Here is a 14,506-nt window from a genome sequence, read left to right as displayed (position 1 = left end):
ATTACTCATTGAAGAAATACAAATCAAAACCAGAATGAGATTCTACTTCACACCTACTACCATGATTATTAAAAAAATAGGAAAAGATTTTGGTGAGGATTAGAACCCTTTTGCATTGATGTGAGAATATAAAATGGTGCAGCTACTGGGGAATACAGTTTGGTGGTTCCTCAAAAGATTAAATATATAATTCCACTTCTGGGTATATACACAGAAGAAAGCAGGATATCTGAAGAAGAGATATTTGTATACCAATGTTTATAGAAGCATTATTCATAATAGCCAAAAGGTAGAAAAAAATCCATGTGTTCATCAGCAGATGAATGAATAAACAAATATGGCATATACATACAACGGAATATTATTTATCCTTAAAAAGGAATGAAATTTTATTAATCCCAACATGGGTGGACCTTAAAAACTTGGTGAAATAAGCCAGGGGCACCTGGGTGGCTCAGGTGGTTGGGTGGTCACTTTTAGTTTCCGCTCAGGTTATGGTCTTGAGGTTATAGGATCAAGTCCCATATCAGGCTCAGCAGTTAGTATAGTCTGCTTGAGATTCTCTTCCTCTCCCTCTTCCTCCCTGTCTGCCCCTCCCTCTGCTTGTGGGCATGTGTGTGTGCTCTCTCTTTAAAATAAATGAATGAATGAATCAATGAATAAATAAGTCAGTCAGTCACTTTTAAAGTGAGGGCAAAATACCATACAGCTCCACTTATAAGAGGTACCTAGAATAGACAAATGCATCGAGAGAGAGGGTAGAGTAGAGGTTACCAACATCTAGGAGGAAGGTGGAAGGAGGAATTACTGTTTAGGGGATTAGTGTATATAGGATTTTTGTTAAGGATAATGATAAAGTTCTCTGAATGGGTAATGGTAATGGTTAACAGCATTGTGAATGTATTTAAGCCACTGAGTTGCACACTTACAGTAGTTAAAATGATAAATATCATGATTAAAATAATAAGTATTACAAGCATTTTACCATATTAAAATTTTTTCAATTTAATAAGACAGAAGTCAAATTCTAGAAAATAGTATCAGAAGATAAGAAAAGTGCTCATAAGTTATTTAGAGTGTGCTTTGGTTCTTGTCTTGCTTTGGAGAGGAATAAAAATAACGAGCGACTTGATATTTTTTAAAATGTGTTCCTACTAATTTGAAAAGATATATGCATCCATGTTTATTTACCATTATTTAGAATAGCCAAGATATGGAAGCAACCTAAGTGTCCATCAGTACATGAAAGGATAAAGAAGGTATGGTTTATATATACAATGGAATATTACTCAGCCATTAAAAAATAGAAATAAATCTTGTCATTTCTGACAACAGGGATGAACCTACAGGGTATTACGCTAAGTGAAATAATTCAGAGAAGAAGAAATACCATATGATTTCAATTATATTTGGAATCTAAAAAACAAAACAAATGAACAAACACACATACACTATAGAGAGTAAGATGGAGTCTCTCATGTAAAGCAGAGGCCTATGTCCAGCAATGATGCAAGAAGCTATGGGTTCTGAAGCTATCAGATATCACCAAGACCACACCAGCTGACAACACCCCAGAACTGGTAACAAGCAAAAGCAGAGGAGGTCTCCAGGGGCTCAAGACTGATTAAATCCGGGGCGCCTGGGTGGCTCAGTGGTTGAGCGTCTGCCTTCGGCTCAGGGCATGATCCTGGAGTCCGGAATTGAGTCCCACATCAGGCTCCCTGAATGGAACCTGCTTCTCCCCATCCCCCTGTTCTGCCTCTCTCTCTCTATCTCTCATGAATAAAACAAAAACAAAAACTTTTAAGACTCATTAAATCCCTCTAAAAAGGAGGGGTTTTGCAGCAAACTGTAGACTCTCCGGACACTGACCCCTCAATGTATGACCACTTATAAAAGGCAGCCACTGCCAAAGGCTCTTCCTGATTCATCTCTGAACAGAACTGAGATCCTCCACTGCTTGAATAGAATAAGCAGAAAGTGCCTAGAGCTGATCTGGACCTGACTGAGGCCTTATTTCAACTGTGCACCCACAGACTGACTTTGCGTTTGGTTCGTTAACTTCCTACCCTCTGTGTTATCTTGTTTGTTGTGTGACTTAGGTCTTGTGTTTTGCTTTGTGTGCCATGTAAGAAGCCAAGTTAATCAGATGGTGAAATGTCATTGAGTTTGGAATCCTGAACCTGCTTTATACTTATGTTAACCTTGCTTTATGACTACATAAAGTTGACAGTGTGGAAAGACATAACTTGTGTGTGTACCTTCATAGTATGCTCATGACATACACAAACAGAAACAGTTTCATAAATACAGAGAACAGACTGATAGTTGCCAGAAAGGAGAGGGTGGAGGATGGGCAAAATAGGTGAAGGGGATTAAGAGGTACTATCTTGCAGTTATAAAATAAATGAGTTGCAGGGATGAAAAGTATAGTGTAGGGAATATAGTCAATAATACTGTAGTAACTTTCATGGTGGCAGATGGTGACTATACTTATTATGGTAAGCACTGTATTATATATAGAATTGTCAAAATCACTGTGCTATACATATGAAACTAATATAACATTGTATGTCAACCATACTTCAGTTAAAAAAATGAAAAGTGTGTGGCTAAATATGCACATTGATTTTTAAAAGAAATTCTAAGAAGTTATAGATTCTTTTGTAACTTCCAATCTAATAGAGGGGGGTGGAAATTATTTAAAAAAGAAAGAAAAGGGGATCACTGGGTGGCTCAGTGGTTTAGCTCCTGCCTTCAGCCCAGGGTGTGACCTGGAGTCCTGGATTGAGTCCTGCATCGGGTTCCCTGTATGGAGCCTGCTTCTCCCTCTGCCTGTGTCTCTGCCTCTCTCTCTCTCTCTCTCTCTCTCTCTGTCTCTCATGGATAAATAAATAAAATATTTTTTAAAAAAGAAAGAAAAAGGAGTACCTGGGTGGCTCAGTTGGTTTAGCATCCAACTCTTGATTTCAGCTCAGGTCGTGATCTCAGAGTCATGAGATCAAGCCCCACCTCAGGCTCCATTCTCTGTGGAATTGTTTGAGATTCTCTCTCTCCATTTCCCTCTGCCCTTGCCCCTTGCTCTCTCTCTCTCTCTCTCTCAAAATAAATAAAATCTTAAAAAAAAAAGAAAAGAAAAGAGGGATACGGGATCCCTGGGTGGCGCAGCAGTTTGGCTCCTGCCTTTGGCCCAGGGCGTGATCCTGGAGACCCGGGATCGAGTCCCACATCAGGCTCCCGGTGCATGGAGCCTGCTTTTCCCTCTGCCTGTGTCTCTGCCTCTCTCTCTCTCTCTCTCTGTATGACTATCAAAAATAAATAAATAAATAGATAGATAGATAAATAAATAAATAAATAAATAAATAAATAAATAAAAGAAAAGAGGGATACCTGGGTGGCTCAGTGGTTGAGCGTCTCTTTGGCTCAGGGCATGATCTCAGGTCCAGGGATCAAGTCCTGCATCAGGCTCCCTTCATGGAGCCTGCTTCTCCCTCTGCCTATGTCTCTGCCTCTCTCTGTGTGTCTCTCACGAATAAATAAATAAAATCTTAGAAAAAAGAAAAGAAAAAAAAACTTTCCTTTTTTTTAAAGATTTTATTTATTTATTCGTGAGAGACACACAGAGAGAGAGAGAGAGAAAGAGAGGCAGAGACACAGGCAGAGGGAGAAGCAGGCTCCATGCAGGGAGCCCAATGTGGGACTTGATCCTGGGTCTCCAGGATCACACCCCCGGCCGAAGGCAGCGCTAAACCGCCGAGCCACCTGGGCTGCCCCGAAAAAGACTTTCCTAATACAATAGAAAGCAGGAAAAGAAAAACAAGTCAAAGAAAAATAATTCACAGAAATGACATAAGAAGATGGCAAAAATTAAATATATATTTTTAAAACTCATACAGAGACTGTAAGATTGGGTAAAAAAAAAGAAATCTAACTATATACTACTCACAAGAGAAATATCTAAACCAAAATGACCCAGGAGGATCGAAATTAAAAAACATAGGAAAAGATATACCAGGCAAATACTAATCAAAGTTGGTATTGCCATATTACAATACTAATATCAGACCAAAGTCTTGGACTTCTAAAAAGTTTATAAAATGTTGACCTTCACTATTTCTAGTGTGGCTGACTACAAATATAAATCTGATACTTTCTACCTGGAATTACTTATCTATTCTTTCTAATGTTTCTAAATCAACTACCAAAGGGATTTATGGAGTAATATATACTACGTGTTAGTTGATGTGATGGAGACCAAGATGAGTACAGCCTAATTACTTACTCCATAGAACTGATAGTTCTATAGAGGATAAAAGTCCAGTAACTTTTTTTTCAAAGGCAGCAGATTGTGATTACCTTTAGAGAGTTATACATGAGGCATGATGGGAATTGGGCATGAGTGTAGAATCAGGAAGAAACTTCATGCAAAATGTGGCATTTAAGATGGTCCTGAAAAACTGGATAGAATTTTAACAGATGGAGTAGGGAAAAGTTATTTCAGGTTGAGAAGTAGTAAGGCTTTGAGCAATATGTTGTATTTTCTGCTTTTTCATTACAGCCATCTTATCTAAAAGAATTTTCACTGATTATATTATCTGTAAACTCTAAGTGGTTATGATCTCCATACTGACCAGCTAAATTTTTTTGGTAGGGATTATTTTAAGGGAGTAGTGGAAATACAACTATAAATCTTTTTGTATTCAATATTGTATATATTGTATGTCCTTGGCCAATCAGTTTGTTTTTTAACATTCTTATTTTATAACTTCTTATGTAAATTCTTATCTGTATAATGAGTCTCAACCAAATTCTTCAATGCATAAATTATTCCCTAGTTTTATTTTTTTAAAAAGATTTATTTATTTATTCAGAGAGAGAGGCAGACACACAGGCAGAGGGAGAAGCAGGCTCCATGCAGGGAGCCCGATGTGGGACTCAATCCCCGGTCTCCAGGATCACACCCCGGGCTGCAGGCAGTGCTAAACCGCTGCACCACCCGGGCTGCCCTATTCCCTAGTTTTAAAAAAGATGCATATGTGGGGATCCCTGGGTGGTGCAGCGGTTTAGCACCTGCCTTTGGCCCAGGGCGGGATCCTGGAGACCCCGGGAATAAATCCCATGTCAGGCTCCCGGTGCATGGAGCCTGCTTCTCCCTCTGCCTATGTCTCTGCCTCTCTCTCTGTGTGTGTGACTATCATAAATAAATAAATAAATAAATTTTAAAAAGATGTGTATATATATTTTTTTAAGATTTATTTGTCTCTATTTAGAGAGAGAGAGCACGTTCGCGTGTGCGGGCAAGCAAAGGGGTGGGGCAGAGGGAGAGGGAGGGAGAGAATTTCAAGTAGGCTCCGCGCTGAGCATGGAGCCCAATGCTGGTTCAATCAAACAACTCTGAGATCATGACCCTAAGATCATGACCTGAGCTGAAACCACAAGTTGGGATGCTCAACCCACTGAGCTACCCAGGTGCCCCTAAAAAATATATTTTTAGAAACCTACACTAAGGATATAATTTCACTAGTATAGTTTCTCTACAGCCCAGACTATTACCTAGACACCAGCTTTTTTCCCATGGGGGTATGAAGCATACTTTGGGACTAATTCTTTCCTGGATAGTTTCATAAATTTAAACTAGATTATTATCATTTTAGACTTCATTTGCTAGAAATGTGACCTACTCCATTTACCTGTAACAGCTCATTTGCTTTATTTTTCATTTTCCTTTGCTCAAGACAACAGCTTGGAAATTGCATGGCTAGGTTAACGCTTTCTTTGCTTTTTAAAAATTTCTCTTCCAACCTAATTCTTTACCAGATGTTTTCCTCATGCTTCCTCATAGTGTCTCAGAAGTAGATTTCTACACTAGTTTTCCATGGGGAGAAGAAGAGTATGTAATTTGCTTTTTCATACAGTGTTGTTAATATTAACAGGAAGAGGCTAACTTTATCTTAAGTGATAACATACTGTATGTTAAAGACAGGTTAGATACTTCCCTCAGAATTTGGTCAAGGAAAAGGAAAATGGAACAGATGACTCCTAAAATTTTTTCCTGTTCAGTTCAGAGATTCGACTTTTCCCTCACTTTAAAGGTCAGTAAGTGAAAAGTGGCATTTGGAATTTCCACTGTCTTCTCTATTGCTTTGCCATCTTCAGTTTAATGCCTGCTTCTCTACAAAGATTAACATATTTTCCACTCGTGATTTACTTGTTCAGGGAATTTAGGAGTTTTCTGGAACCTGAACTCTGCCTTTAGTTGTGATGATTACTGGATAATTGCCTACTCTTTGGTGGAATTTCCATTTTTAGATTACGCCAGGCCCTACAGCCTTTATTTCTTTGGCAGAAGAACCCAAAGGCAATGGAGTATATTTTTTCCCATTCTCCAGCCCAGTCTGAACAATGACTCACTAGGGCCCTGGGACTTTGCTTCATACTCTCATTCAGGGGCTACTTTCTACCCTTGTTCTTCTTATTTGCCTTAATGTTCTATTTTAAACCTTTAATATCCTTTGGCACATGGATTTGCCTCTGAGGTTATTGTTAAAAAGGTATCCATCACCCCCAAACTGGAACAGACAATACAGTTATGTCCTCATGGGCCATGTTGTTCTTATGGCAGCTGATGTAGGTCAGAGAGAGTACAGAAATAATATCATTAAGGAAACATAATTCCAAATGTGGTAGGAGAAATGTTCTCCAAAAAGATACAAGTGCCAATGTCATCCAGTTAAAAACTGAAAGATTTCCCTCTATTTGAGATGCTCCCTTGACTGATTAAAAGTCCCTCAGTGCGTATATGTGGGAGGTAAGAAACACTCAGAGGAATTGGACTCCTGGAGTTTTCAGAAGGATATGCTCATATGAAGGAATTTCTTCACTGAAAGACCTGGTCTATTCTATAGTTCAGAGTCCTGTTGGAGAAAAAAGATTTTCCTCCTTTTTGGCAAGGTTCTATGTGGTTTTTTATTTTTCATTCTGACTCTAGCCTTCCATAACTTATCATCTAATGATGATTTCTTGATTTTTCTCTTTGCAGTTTTAACAGTGTATGTCAGGGAACTCACATTCTCTTTCGGGAATTCAGCTTCATCCAAGCCACCCCTCACAATAGGGCATCATTCTTACGGGCCTTCTGGAGATGCTTCCGAACTGTGGGCAAAAATGGCGGTAAGTCTTCCCAAATTCTTTTCTGGCCTTCCTCTCTTCCTTCCAACCCTCTGTCTTTCTTTTGTTCCTATAAATCTTGTTGGAGTAAGTACTGTTTGAGGCTCTGTGAACACCTTACTTTTGGGGAGCTATCATCTTGTGTCACAGATACTGTCACCATTACTAGACCATCACATCACTAATGATGTCTGTTAGAAGCCAAGTGCAGTTCTGAGCACTTTATGTGTGGTAATTCATTTACTCTTCACAACAGTTCTCCATGGTAGGTACACTATAAGCCCCATCTTATAACTAATGAAACTATAGATCACAAGAGTTGAGTTATTGACAAGGTTATACAGCAAATGCTGGGGTGGGATTCATACACAGGCAGTCTGGCTCCAGAGCCTTTGCTCTTGGCAAATATTAAATTACCATGCAGCAAATTGAAGAAATGATGTGAATACAAAGAAGGAAACTCCTGAGGGAGTGTGGAGGTAGGATGGGGACACTAATGTTAGAGAAAGGGGAGCAAGTAGATTAGAGAAGGCTCTCCTGAGAACTGGTTGTTTGGTCTAATTTGGGAAGGAAGAGTAGGAGTTTTCTACATGGATAAAGGAAAGAAGGAGGTAGAGCATGTGCTGTGGTGTAGAAGCATAAAAAACTTGGAATATTTAAGACCATGAGAAAATTAGAATGACTAGAGTTTGTGAAGGAGGTTAGGGGTTAGGGTTTGTGAGATAAGCTTGTGAAGGAATAGGAGAGTCAGGTCCTGAAAAACCATTTTGCCATAAAAAAAGAAATTGGATTTTGTTCTATGGGTTAAAGGATTTTATTCTGAAGAATGGTGTGATGATAAGAGTTCCAGTCATTTGAAAGACAGTAGAGAAATGGCTTTAGAGGGTGGGGCACCTGACTGGCTCAGTCAGTTAAGTGTCTGCCTTCAGCTCAGGTCATGATCCCAGGGTCCTGGGATCAAGCCCTGTGTTGGGCTCCTTGCTCTGTGGGGATCCTGCTTCTTCATTTCCCTCTGCAGCTCCCCCTGTTTGTGCTCTCTCACTCTCTGTCAAATAAATAAACACAATCTCTAAAAGAAAAAAAAAAAGAAAAAGAAATGACTTAGAGGGTGAGTCTGGAGGCAGGGAGCATAGTTAGGAGACTTGCAGGAGTGAGAGATAATAAGAGCCAGACCTAAGGCAGCATCCATGGAAGGGGCACTTTCAGAGAAAGAATCTACAGGATTTGGTGATAGGGCTCGGTATGTAAGGTAAGCGAGAAGACTTGTGATAAATTTCCAGGTAAGTGTATGGTCCTGAAGCATTAGGTACACTCACAGTCTTCTTTTTTTTTTTTTTTTTTTTAAGATTTTATTTATTTATTCATAGAGACACAGCTAGAGAGAGAGGCAGAGACACAGGCAGAGGGAGAAGCAGGCACCATGTAGGGACCCTGATGTGGGACTGGATCCCGGGTCTCCAGGATCATGCCCTGGGCTGCAGGCCGTGCTAAACCGCTGGGCCACCGGGGCTGCCCCACTCACAGTCTTCTTAAGTCATTGCTACCATTTGTCTCCAGAACTTTTTCATCTTCTCAAACTGAAACTTTGTACCCATTAAACAGTAACTCTCCATTCCTCCCTTCCTCCAGCCCCTGGCAAGCACCATTCTATTTTCTGTCTCTATGAATTGGACTGTTCTAGGTACCTCATATTAGTGGGATCATACAATATTTATCTTTTTTGTGAGTGATTTATTTCATTTAATGTAATGTCCTCCAAATTCATGCATGTTGTGACATGTGTCAGAATTTCTGCCCTTTTTAAGCCCGATTACTCCACTGTATGTATACATTTTGTTTCTCTGTTCATCTGCTGATGGACACTTGGGTGGCTTCTGCCTTTTGACTAATGTGAATTATTTCACATGTTAAGTTTTTGAAAAGTTGAAATTTCTTGGGTACACAATTAAAAAGCTTTATCAAGAAGCAGGCAATACATGTTAGTACAGGTTAGTTCCTAGAAATACAGATTTGGGGAAGTAGAATAAAGTTTATTAAAGTAAGATTTTCATTTCACCTTAAAATCTTTGAGAGAAGAGCTATGTGCACTAGAGAATGCAAGTCATCTTTTATTTGCTCACAGTTGATTTGGCATCTTTGATTATATTCCAAGGAAAATACTTTTTAAAAACATTGATTGAAATAAGTATTTTTAAAGGCAGTTTCTGTAGTGATCATAACTTAAAGTAGAGGAAGACCTAGACTATTTCCTCATTCATGTAACAGGTATTTCTGGTAGACTTCTGTGTTCCTGGTGCTGAGGGTACAGTACATAAACAGGTACACTCCCTCTATATAAAGTAGCAGTAGCTGCCAAGACTTTTTTTTTCTAAAACTCCTTCCACTGTGTGTCTTATTAGATCATTTCCACTATCCTAAGAAATAAGTAAGGTATATCCATTTTATAAATAAATTGTGTAACTCATAGAAGGGTTGCAGACTACATTAGAAAGAAAGTTGGAAATGGAACTCAGACTTGCTAATATGTTAATATGATATTTCAGTTATTTTTATTACTCCAATAATGGCTTCTGTGACACGTAACTCAAAAGATTTTCCATCTCAATTACACTACTGAACATAAATACTTAGTGTACTGAGAATAGCATCATCTTTTTAGACTGTATGCACCTAGTGGACTCAATTTTAAGTGAACTACCTCAGAGAAACTAACCCATCAGTCTCTACATAAACAAAACTGGGAGCTCTAAGTATACAGGTAAAGTTTGTGGTATTTCATCAGAACCTGTTTTTCCCAATCCTTTCCCAGGTCAGCAAATATTTATTGAATGCTCACTATATTGAATAATGGTGCTTACAGCTAGAGCTGTTTTTTTGTGGAATAGGCACATGGAGATAGCTATAGACAGTCTTTAGATCTCTTTAATCCTTTTCCTGATTTGGAAGTAGGCCCTCTTCCAGAATTTATTTACTATCACAAGGGATCCATATAGCATTTGGACTCTGAGCAGATATAGGTTTCTTTACCTTTCTTATAGCAGCTGCCAGTGATTCATCCAGCTGCTAAGAGGAAGCAGCTCCAAGTTCTCCCTGTTTTTCCTGTGCCATAAACAAGATCTGGATTTTATCCTGGATATTTATTGTTATACTTCTTAATCAGACAGCCTCTGGTTTCTTAAAAGACAAAATGCAACATTTGCATCTAGATGATCCTAAAATCTTTAGTTAAATCATTTTAATATATTCTCAATTTCTTCTGGGAAAATTTAGAACATCTTTCAGTCCCGGAGCATGTCAGTCCCCAATTTTAATCTAGAATAAGCAAAAATACTCAGAGGCAGAGTTCCAAAAGAAAGTATTAAGCTCCATTTTTTCAATTAGAATGTCATGTACCTGACTCCTACTCAGTGGATCTGATTCTATATTGCTATTCTGCAGATGACTCCCTTAGAACATCTTGTACATATTTTAGCATTATCAAGAAGAAACTAGGTCTTCTGGGAAACAGCAAAAGAAGAGCAGAGTTCCAGCATAACATATCTAAAAATGAAGCCACCTGTAGATAACTAAGGACCTGATCCCTTCTGGCAAGGAATCATTTATCCCAGTTTTTAGCAAGTTTAGGGATGCAGTGTCATTTCTGCATGACTGAGTACTGAATGATGCTAATTTTCCTGTGTCTGAAATTCAAATAACCTCATGAAGATTGTAGTAAACCTCTTGCTCTCTAGGCAACTTTAGAATCTTGGAAGCAAAAAGATCTATCTATTCATATGTAACAAGCTTTAAAAATTCAACTTCTCACTTGGTATTTCTTTCAGTGTGCAAGTTTAATCTGAATTTTCCGAGTCTGGCAAAGATTAAAATTCCCTGAAGTAAATCTTTACTTCTGCTTAGGGATATTGGCTTAAAGAGCTATTGTCCACAGTTTATTTTTACGGTTTGTTGGAGTTTAATTTTGAGCTTTGTGCTTTTACAAATTTTATATATATATACATAATATATACATATATATGTACAATATGTATATGTATAATGTGTATAATATATATGTATAATATGTATAATACATATATAATATACATATATATGTAATTTATATATATATGTAATTTTTTCCCCATTTAATAAAAGAATGAGAGTTACTTCCTCTTCTGCCCATGAAGAAGTACTTACTAGGGAATTGTCCTCCTGCCATAAACAACTAAAAAATCAGACAACGTATCTAAAACAACTCTTCCAGACATTGAACAGTTAATCTGGAACTGTGGACTTTAAGAGGCAACTGCCAAGCAACAGTACGGGAGAGGAGATCCAAAGAGCCTAGCAGTCTTACCGAGTTGAGGAGGCAGAGATTGGGATTTGGAGGCCAAGGTGGCCAGAATTTGCAGGGCAGACTACCAAAGAGGAAGGAGTTGCTTAGTAAGCTCCAGAGAGCATCAAGCGGGTATTTGAATCTCTGGCCACAAACTCTGCACATGTGTGGGTTGGAAAAAGAACCACCAGAAAACAGTAGGCCAAACAATTCCTGGACTATACACAGGGCTAGGAATAGTTCATACTGCTACCAGCCAAAGCGGAGAAACCTCAAAGTACAAAGGGCATTGACACTGGATAGAGCCCTTGGCAGCTTAAAAACAAAAGATTAAACTGGTCTATCTGCAACTAACTTAGCTGAATACCAGAACAAAATTCAGTATTCCTTAAAGGAACTCAATAAAATCTAACACTCAATAACATAAAATCCACAAGGTCTGACATCGGATTAAAAATTACCAGACATTAGAAGAAACAGGAATGTATGACCCATAACCAGGAGAAAAAAAATCAATCAGTAGAAACAGACCCAAAAGAGACAGAGATCATAGAAGAAGCTAACAAGGACCTCTAGTTATTTTAAATTGTATAAATAAAAATAAAATAAAATAAATAAATTGTATAAATATGCTCAAGTGTGTGAAGGAAAACATAACTATGATTAGGAGATAAATGGAAGATGTTAAAAAGATCCAAATGGGATTTCTAGACATAAAAAATACAATATCGAAAATGAAAATGATAGCAGTGAACATTTATGAAGTTGTCTCATATGCGGAATATCTAATTTTTCTCCACAACAATCCTGTGTGTTAGGTAGATACTTTTATTATCACTTCTGCACAGAATATGAAACTGAGATTCAGAAAGTTAAAGAAGATCTAGTAAGTGAAAACACCGTTGCTGAAGAAGCCAGAAAGCTGACAAGAGGAAGTATTATTTTTTTAATATGTTCTCCATTAGACAATGTGTAATGTGCTTGAAATACAACTGAGTAAGTGACAATATGTGCCTTTAAGGAGCTCACATTCCAGTAAAGTAGTCTAGAAATAGTTTCCCCAGAGTGTAAGTGATCATTAAAGCTGTGTATAAGATTCAGTGATGGTACAAGGAAGGAAATAGTTCTGCAGGGTTGGGAAAGGCTATAAAATAGACAGTTGGGATAGATCTTGGAGTAGTAGAAAGCTGTTCAACAAATAAGGAGTACATTCTAACAAGAAAAAAAACAAGGTTTTTGAAAGTATGATGATATGAAACAACATGGTTTCTGTAGGACACCGTAAGAAGTTAATTGTGGCTGGTGCTTAGTACATTTAAAAAAAAAATCATCCCAGCCAGTCTGTAGAATCTTAGCAATTTGTATGGTATTTTTACATATGAGATTGGCAAAAGCATGGAAAAATCCAAGGGAAAGCAGGTGACAAGATCAGTTAGAAGCCAATACAATAGAACAGGAAGTGGCAGGGAGATAAAGAGCTATTTAAGATTGATTTGACTGGACTTGGGATTGATTGGGTGTAGGAGAGAAGAGTCAAGAATGAATGCCAGAATCTAAAATATTGCCAATTTCTTTCCTCCCTTTCTTTTTCCTTTCCCTTTTTTTCCCCCAATGCTTTCACTTTTTGTTTTATTCTGAGTTCACTGTGATTGTCTTCATAGTCTAGGTATATTCATTCATTCAACAAACATGTATGTATTAGTTGCTAGTGATAAAGCAGTAAGTGGAACTGAAATTCCTGCTTTCATGGAGTTTGTGGTCTGTAATCAGAGATTTGGGGGAAAAAAATCCTTGCGTTTATGAAAGAAGATCACACTCTCGGAATCAGATATTTGCAGTCAGTCTCTATAATCATATGATAAAAATGATTGTTCCTAAAATAGCTAATGTTATAGTGGTTAAAGTGATCTCAAGGGAAAATGCAGACAATTAAGTTTGAAATAAACCTTCTGGTCTGATTTCTGTATATAACTGCCTCAAACTTCCACCTGATTTTCTGTTACTAATCCTCATCCTCACCACTAAAAACCATTCTGTGAGGATTATCAGTGTTTACTTCAAAAGTGAGTGACTGTCTTGTTTGAAATATTAAAGAACTTTTGTTACTTTTGTCATTTTTTAAACAAATAAACAAAAATCCTTCCATGTAATCTCTTCAGTCCTGTGGTTTTTCCTGGCCTGTCCTCTGTACCTGCTCCCACCAGAGCTCCATGGCTCTGTATGTGTTCCAGAAACCTGCCATGGCCAATAAACAACTTCTTGAATCCTCAGTTCCTGGTGCCTATCTCTCGTTTTACTTATATCTTCTCAATTCTAAGTTTCTTTTTCCATTTTTACTTCCTTCTTCAAAACCTTTTCTCCAGGGAGAACGTTGACCTGTGATGTCACCTCCAGTCATTCACCTCACTACCTCCAGTAACTTTAATCTTTCCCTCTTTTTAATGTTCCTTTATTTTTTTCTATTTCAGTTATTTAGGACTATCACACATGTCACACAAGGATTCCCGGAATGCTTTTGTCACCACCTTGTTTCCCACCCAACCCTCTTCACCCTCCATGCATAATACCCTTAGGTTGCTAACCTCTCTTTATCCTTGTACATCTCAGTTTAAAGGTCAGCTCCTTAAAGGATCTTTTTTGCCCCTCTCTTCCTTATCTGAATTAGATCCTTCATTATTCTTTTGAAAATCATCCCGTATTTTTTAGTCATACCGTTTGTTACAGTTTCTAAGTGTTTTTTGGATGACTCTTTACTTAATGTCCATCTCCCTTATTAAACTGTAAGCTTGATGAGGACAAGAACCTTGTTTGTTTTGCCAATAACTATATTCTTAGCACCTAACATATGTAAACAGTTTCTTTTTTGTTATTTAATATGAAGGCTCACCACTTCCCAGTCACTATTCAATAATCTGTGAATAATAAATAAATTATATTATCTTCTCTTATATTAGAGGGTAAGGTTGGTTTTGAAAGAGCTTTATACTCTTTTCAGTTTTGTGTAGGAGCCTTGATTTAAAATAG

General features: G+C 37.8%; 1 protein-coding gene across 1 annotated transcript in view; it reads left to right on the top strand.

The window, feature by feature from the left end:
* The window catches only part of C11H11orf49 (chromosome 11 C11orf49 homolog), a 203,192-nt gene that overhangs the window by 83,534 nt on the left and 105,152 nt on the right, over positions 1 to 14,506 (top strand). Inside the window, exon 3 of the mRNA XM_041723446.1 lies at positions 7,040 to 7,170. Within this exon, the coding sequence (XP_041579380.1) occupies positions 7,040 to 7,170 (131 nt within the window). The remainder of the gene's footprint in view (positions 1 to 7,039; positions 7,171 to 14,506) is intronic.

The sequence above is a fragment of the Vulpes lagopus genome, chromosome 11, assembly GCF_018345385.1.
Source record: "Vulpes lagopus strain Blue_001 chromosome 11, ASM1834538v1, whole genome shotgun sequence".
NCBI classification, from domain to species: Eukaryota; Metazoa; Chordata; class Mammalia; order Carnivora; family Canidae; genus Vulpes; species Vulpes lagopus.
This window is presented reverse-complemented; position numbering and strand designations above follow the sequence as displayed.